A 7,225-nucleotide genomic window follows, 5' to 3' on the forward strand; every position below is an offset into this window, starting at 1 on the left:
CTTACAAGCATATTACATTACTTTTATAAATATTATAACCAATCAACTACTGTTGTATATTAATTTATATACAATTTTAACATATTACAATAAAAGTTAAGTACTTATGTCTCACATATAATATTGTAGTAATACTGGTAGTAACATTACTTGCTTCAAAAAACAATTATAGTATAATACAATTCTTGTATAAGTATTACATTTATATACAGTTGTTACATTTCAATTACAAGTAAAGTATAATTATAATTTTGAATTGTAATTAATATATAAGTACATTATTACATTACATTTGCTATTATTAATTACATTTGTTGCAACTTTTTCATAATAACATACAGCTATGTGGCAAAAGTGTTCGTCTTTCCTGATTGGGAAGATGCATTAGTAAGTGATTTTCGTTAACTTATTAGGCAGTTTGAGACACAAGATGAAGGTTGACGTGTCTCAAACTGCCTAATAAGTTAACGAAAATCACTTACTAATGCATTTGCCTAATCAGGAAAGACGAACACTTTTGCTACATAGCTGTATATTGAATAATATTCATTCAAAGATTCTCCTGTCAGATCCTTATTATCCACTAAATCTGGGCACCTCTTGTCTAGTACATGGCACTATTTATTTGTTTTGCCTCCCTAAGGACAATGTGACTGAAAGCTAAAAATAAAACCCTCCATTAATGTTAGTCCCTGACTGTATGCATAACTTAAAGTTATACAGCATAACAGGTCTCCAGGATAATGTTTATTATCTGCCCAAATCTTCGACTCAGTAGAAACACCGGATGGTTCAGTAGCCCAATACTCTCCAGTTGTACCTGGTTATTGTGTTATCATGTACTGTAACACACCTTCAATTATTTGCTAGATTTTGTTTGTTTGGATTCTGACTGTTCTCAAGGTACAATTTAGCTGAACTGGTGATTTGGATTCATGCAGAATACAAGAAAATGAGATTCAGGCTGTGAAAACGTTTCAATGCACGTAAATGGAGTCCGTTCTGGCTAAAAGTCAAACGCTATATAACCTGTGCCTTACATCATATTGTATCCACGGCCATAGGACTCGGAAAACACCGCATCCCGTCTGATCTGCGCAGTTAACCTGAGTGCCGCCCAGTTAGTACCACGGTGGGGGACCACGCGGGAATCCTGGGTGCTGTGGTTTTTTTCTGTTTCCTCTATCCTACTTCATTTTAATCCTTGTGGATATGCATATATTGATTGAAGAAGCTTGTCCTCTTGATTCCTTACAGACTATCGCATAAATAACATACTTGCTTAATTTGATTGCTTCAATTCCAATTATAAAGCAAAGAGGGTCAGGGAGAAACGAATATGAACAACAACTAATCTGATTCATTTCTTTAATAGCTAGGTGCGTATACTTTACATGATTTCATTCTCCAGACACACGTCGCCTAACACAGATATTCAAAGCAAATCATCACCATTTCTCGTGAGCCGGGCGGAGGTCAAGCTCCCAAGTCCAGGCAGTGCGGTCTTGATTCACAAGATACAGGTATGACTGAAACGTTATTTAACAATTAGTTTAAAATCAAGTTTAAGATTCAGTAATTCAACTCGCCTTTGCTATACTGTCTGGGTTAAGACGTATGTCCTCATTCTCCCAGTCTTTGTCGTTACGGTAACTGCGCACACGATCAGTCAAGATAACTAATCATGAAGTTAGTAAGATTCAATTTGCTTTTGCATTTCTCGAAAAGTGTGTCATACCTCCGTCAATAATGGACTGAAGCACGCAATATGGGGTGAGCGATAAGTCAAACGCAGTAAATGGAATAGGCTTACATGGGAGACCTAAATGAAACATGCGAGATTAGTCAAAATTCATTAAATTAGTAATGTGTATTACAGGCTCACATGAATGTTATCCTTCCCAAATTCCTTGTTCAAGCTCTGCGACAAAGCACGCAATCCGAACTTGCCTGCCGCAAAGGCACTAGTCGTCGTATTGCCTCTCCACGCGGCAGTCGCTCCTGTGAAAATCAACGCGCCTCGCTTACCAACATCGTTTAGATCGTTCTCCTTGAACGCAGTAATAGCAAGGCGCGAGAACGCGAAAGCTGCACGAACGTTAGTATTAAGAGCCTCCGCGACTTCTTCGTCGGTGATCTGCAGGAACGGCTTCCAGATGCCGTATCCAGCATTCCACACTGCAACGCGCAAGCGCGAGTCGGGCCACTGGCCTTTGATAGAGTTGAAAGCTGAAGTCAATGATGCAGCATCGTATGTCGCCACCGGAAATGGTGCAGCCTATGGGACGGTACTAAGAGATCCGCGAAAAAAGCTAAAGGATGGGATAGAATTCACCACTCCTCCAGCCGCGTTGATCTCGTCTGCGGTCTTTTTCAAGTGATCTGCGTTTCTGGCAATTAGAGCGACACGATAGCCTTCCTTAGCGAAGACCCTCCTATTCGACAGTCAGTCCTGGACTAATTTGCTTGCAGAACATTTATATACGCAGTAGAAGCTCCAGTTCCTAATAGTCAAGTCTCAATGATGAGAAGGCAGATAACACAACGAGTGTCAATGAAACGAACCTGATCCATTGCCGACACCGGCAACGACAAGAATGGGACGAGCATTCTGCGAAGCCATTTTTGCGAATTGTTTCTTGAGTTGGTAGGAGCTGGTCGAAGTCCAATTGACGCGAGAGAATCTGGTTGAGTGCTGAAGAGATGCCACGCGCTGAGGCAGATTAAATAGGGTTCGGATGCGCACAGTTGGCGTCATTCAATGCAAGAAGGGTGTGATTTCCTCTTACTGAGACGCGTCGAACGCTGACTGTGAAGGTCGCTCAGCTGCCCGAGGTATAAATTGCCATTGAGTCCCATGACTAAGACCCGTTTCGGAGGCAAAGGCGCGAGAAGGCGAGACGGATGTCTCTGCACGTGATCTAAATGCGTCTTCAACGCGCCTACGAATTCGATGACATCACTCGACAACTGGTGCTCACTTCCACAAAATTGACCTAATCTCGTCCGACTCTCATGAGCAACGCGGCTCAGCTACATAGCGTTGCTAATTAAGTATTTCACTGGATCAAATCATGCTACTGGAAGTAAATACAATGATCCCGCACACTTGATGCGAAAAACACAAGTTGTCTTATTGATAAGTTGTCTTTTCTTCTGTCACCATATTCTACATACTATTACCATGCCCATGTCCAAATGGTTAATCACCACCGCTCGTGTGCAGGGCGAAGATCAAGCTCCCATGTCCAGGCGGAACGATCCTGATTCACGAGGTAAACATACGACTAGCATATCAAGAGAGTATTAGATTGAGAATAACATCGAATGAACGTGTTTGCAATCACCTTCGCAATGCTCTCAGGATCAATACGAACGTTCTCATTCGCATCCCACGCTTTATCATTACGAAATTCACGCGTCAGATCTGTCAATATAACTTGAAGGATAATGAGCACGATAGACGTGTGGGATTATTTGATAGTGATGAAGACATACAGCCGCTTATGAGGGCCTATATCGATGCAATCGTCAGATTTGACGAATATAATGAGCGCAAAAAAGTTACGGCTCACATTAGCGACCTACTTGTTATTGAATTAACGGGAAAAGATAACCAGTAAACGGCTCTTGCTCATAAAAGAGATAATGGAAAAACTGACATGTATGTTATCTTTTCCAAACTCTTTGCTCAAACTTTGAGATAATCCGCGTAAGCCAAATTTACCCGCTGAAAAGGCGCTAAAGAGGTTGGTGCCCCTCACCCCAGAAAGGGCTCCTGTGAAAATCAACGTTCCACGCTTGCCAGCTTCATTAAGATTGTTTTCTTTGAATGCAGTGATGATGAGTCGCGAGAAAGTAAAAGCTGCGCGGACATTAATATCGAGTGACTCTGCGATGTCCTCATCTGTAGTCTCAAGGAACGGCTTCATAACGAAATGCACGGCATTCCAGACCGCAACTCGTAAACGAGAGTCGGGCCACTGAGTATTAATTGACTTGAAAGCAGAAGTTAAAGACACTGTGTCGTATTCTGCTATTGGGAGTGGGATGGCCTGAAAGATAACACTAAGTGTCGAAATAAGCACTGTAAAATGATGTTGATCACCTCTCCACCAGATGAATTTATCCCATCTGCGACTTTCTTCAGGTGATCTGTGTTTCTACCGATGAGAGCAACACGGTATCCTTCTTTGGCGAATACCCTCCTGTTATATTATCAGCGGATAACTTCGTATTGCTGAAAGCAAACCATATACGCAGTTGCCGCGCCCGTACCTGCAAGTTCAATGGCAACGGTTTAGAGGACACTTAAAGTAATGGTCTGCATGAGCCATAGTACATACCACTTCCATTGCCAACTCCAGCAACGACAAGAATGGGACGTCCAGTTTCCAGACCCATTATTAACTATCTTGTGAGAATGTGTGTGTGTGGGGGGGGGGGGTAATTGTCAATTTCACTAGTGCGAGTGTTTTTGTTCAATAGGGAAAGGTGGGCGCGGGCAGGTTAAATAACTATTCTTATAATTTGATAATTTGATATGCGATATCAGTTGTCACGTGAAAGCACCGGGAAAAGCGGATCTTCTTTCGTTTCAATTCCCTACTGAGACTCGTGCATGAAAAATGCTTACTATTGAGCTCTCTGCAAACGCAGAGGTATTTTAGTTCTTAGCTTATTGTTCTAGAAACATCAATAATGCACACGTGACGCAATTTCTTCTAAAGATGGTGTTAATGACATCACACTCTGCAGTTATACTCCAGAGACACTAATAGAATTTAATATTTGTAAACGCAAACGTCCGAAACTGGACAACATGTGCAAGAAGAAATAACATTCCACCTGTAACTTACTCGTACGTAGTTAAAGGTTCAACAAAAAGGACAATAAGCCTGTCTAAAGAGACAGTTCAAGGCAAGATAATGCCAAGATTGTTAACAAACACTAACACAGAGCAAACCCGAACTTCTTTGATCCGTGAGAGGAAAGAGTGGTATTCTGATGTTGCTCCCTATGTGAAACCGTTACGAATCGATTAGCCGGAGCCATTCTCTGCCAAAAATTCGGTAATTTGGTCGACTGGAACAAAGACCCAGTGCTGGTTTGTAGCATTCTTGTGAATGACTTCAGCTTTCAGTTGTGCATTGAGAGCGTTATTTGTCTTTAAGGTTTGAATTAGCAAATTTCGGTGGAGAACCTAGCCAGACCTCTGAGAAAACTCACTTGGCCACTGTCGAGGATTATGGCGATATTGCAGTCAGCAATCCTAGTTACCATGACAAATGCTGTGAGCATGTATATATGTAAGTATAATGCGTTGCACACACTTACATGAACTGTGCACAAGCATTTGGTACTGGTTGCAGTGTCCAAGGTTGAGTGGTTTTGCTTGTCACAATCTTTCCGTCCTGTAGCAATTGTATAATGAGACTGTATTTACAGAATACAGCTTTCCTTACATTGTTGATAGCATATCCACCTGCAGATGGCTTTTGCTGAATAGTCTCCAGCGAACGAATCGTGACTTTGTGGTCGGTCGAGTTATCCACGGTTTTAATAACCCACTGAAGTTGACAAGTAAATCAATAGTCACAAACACGCAGCCGGGAAGGCAAACCTGCTGATTTGATGGTGATGGTATTGCTGGATGACCAGGCAGATGAGTGGGCCAGCCAATGATAGGGTTGCCCTCTATTATGTTGAAATCATAGTCATCAAAGACGCGTTTGTACTGGACGTTGTAAATGTAATATGTTCCGTCAGGAGGATAGAATATAGGAGAAATAATCTGAGCTAAAGCTGAGGATGCAGTGAGAAACAAGACTGAGAGGAGGTTTAGGAGCTTCATTTAATGCAGAGACCCGACGGTAGCGATACTGGTTGTCGACCACGCCCATTTATACTTTCCAAACATACATATATAACTATTGTATTTTCCTTAAGCGACTCGAATTTGGGTGAATTGATGCTCATTGCAATATCTGGAGTGACAGAGTCCTGAAAACTTCACGAATGCTTGCGTGTCCGAGTTCCGGGCATCCATTCTTTATGCCCAACTTGGAGTCTTAAAACGGACCCATATCACAATCCTGAAGTGACGTTCACGCTAATCATCTCTGGAAGTGCAATATAAAAAAATCCGTGGCGTTCGACATGAACAAAAGAATTCAGCGGGAAGCAAGAAAGATCAAGCGTGGTAGACTTGTTTGAGATCCGCAGTGGGCTCCTCTTCTGTCTGTACACTCAGCGCTAGTAATGGTTAGCATTGCTGTTTATATTAATGACAGAACACGCTAGAAGCTATCGCCCATAGGACCATAGCGCGTAGATCGACAGCGCTGATCAACTTGAATGAAATGTATACTTATCGTTTCCCGACTCCGAGCCACCATCATAATAACTTTCTTCCGAAGTAGCTCATTAGTCTTTGATTACAAGGCTCAGAGTTGAGCTACTTGTGGTCGGATGAGCTTCCTCAGCATGTATTCGTACAAGGCCTAAAGAATGGAAGTGTAAGACTTGCAGGATTATGTATCTACTAAGCTAGTAGCCGATGTCAGCATCTTGATGTGAATTGTAACGTCACCAGGAAAAAGTCAGATTTCTTGTAATTTCTTATAGACTTTGTAAAGTAACATATGTATTGTATATACATTATAAAGTAATTATAAGGCTTGTAATTGAATTGCAATGTTTAAATAAAACATATTAATGTATATAAAGACTACATAAGTACTAGGGATGAATAAAAATCTATTACATGTATTATACTAACTTTATATAACAACCTAAAGTGTTATGCTTGTATTATATTTAAATTATAATCTTAAAGAAAGAGTTATACTTATAATATAATAATGTAATAATTACTATTGTTGCCTTATAATTTATACAAAAGGTATATTAATGTATATCATATTTAGAATATTTATACAAGCAGTTTACAATTATTGTAAAGGCATTTCATCTACTTGTAATAATTACATTAGTATGTTTAGAAAGCTATATACATGTCATATTCCTTTTTACTGTATTACAAAGTAGATCAATAATTTTATTTTATACCTAAATGCAATAATTGAAATGTTCTATCAGTTGACGACTCATATTATAGTTGCTTATGTAATCAACTGCTGAAGATCGAGCGCATATAATGATGCACTTGCTCTCGTCACTCCTTTACCTCCTACCTTCACTGTCTCCCCAACCCTCTGCCCCC

General features: G+C 40.5%; 2 protein-coding genes across 2 annotated transcripts; both read right to left on the bottom strand.

Annotated features, from left to right (window-relative positions):
- Positions 1-1,323: 1,323 nt before the first annotated feature.
- FOMMEDRAFT_22481 (short-chain dehydrogenase/reductase SDR) lies at positions 1,324-2,798 on the bottom strand. The gene is made up of 8 exons (XM_007269411.1): positions 2,566-2,798; positions 2,486-2,504; positions 2,336-2,435; positions 1,886-2,278; positions 1,814-1,822; positions 1,739-1,754; positions 1,590-1,678; positions 1,324-1,529 (listed from the first exon to the last, which is right to left on the bottom strand). The coding sequence occupies exons 1-8, from the start codon at positions 2,756-2,758 to the stop codon at positions 1,449-1,451; spliced, it is 900 nt and encodes a 299-aa protein (XP_007269473.1). The 5' UTR covers positions 2,759-2,798; the 3' UTR covers positions 1,324-1,448.
- Positions 2,799-5,041: 2,243 nt separating this feature from the next.
- FOMMEDRAFT_159594 (uncharacterized protein) lies at positions 5,042-5,854 on the bottom strand (the record flags this gene model as incomplete). The annotated part of the gene is made up of 5 exons (XM_007269412.1): positions 5,042-5,167; positions 5,230-5,272; positions 5,338-5,414; positions 5,466-5,570; positions 5,624-5,854. 5 exons carry the CDS (start codon positions 5,852-5,854, stop codon positions 5,042-5,044), a joined length of 582 nt encoding a protein of 193 aa, XP_007269474.1.
- Positions 5,855-7,225: the final 1,371 nt, after the last annotated feature.

Source organism: Fomitiporia mediterranea, assembly GCF_000271605.1.
Source record: "Fomitiporia mediterranea MF3/22 unplaced genomic scaffold FOMMEscaffold_10, whole genome shotgun sequence".
Taxonomy (NCBI): Eukaryota; Fungi; Basidiomycota; class Agaricomycetes; order Hymenochaetales; family Hymenochaetaceae; genus Fomitiporia; species Fomitiporia mediterranea.

Excerpts from the sequence above, each read along its gene's own strand:
- FOMMEDRAFT_22481 (XM_007269411.1), bottom strand. The coding sequence starts at position 2,758 with ATGACGCCAACTGTGCGCATCCGAACCCTATTTAATCTGCCTCAGCGC. Across the intron at positions 2,279-2,335 it reads TCAACGCGGCTGGAGGAGTG|GCTGCACCATTTCCGGTGGC; the intron begins GTGAATTCTATC and ends ACCGTCCCATAG. Across the intron at positions 1,530-1,589 it reads ACCCAGACAGTATAGCAAAG|TCATACCTGTATCTTGTGAA; the intron begins GCGAGTTGAATT and ends ATAACGTTTCAG.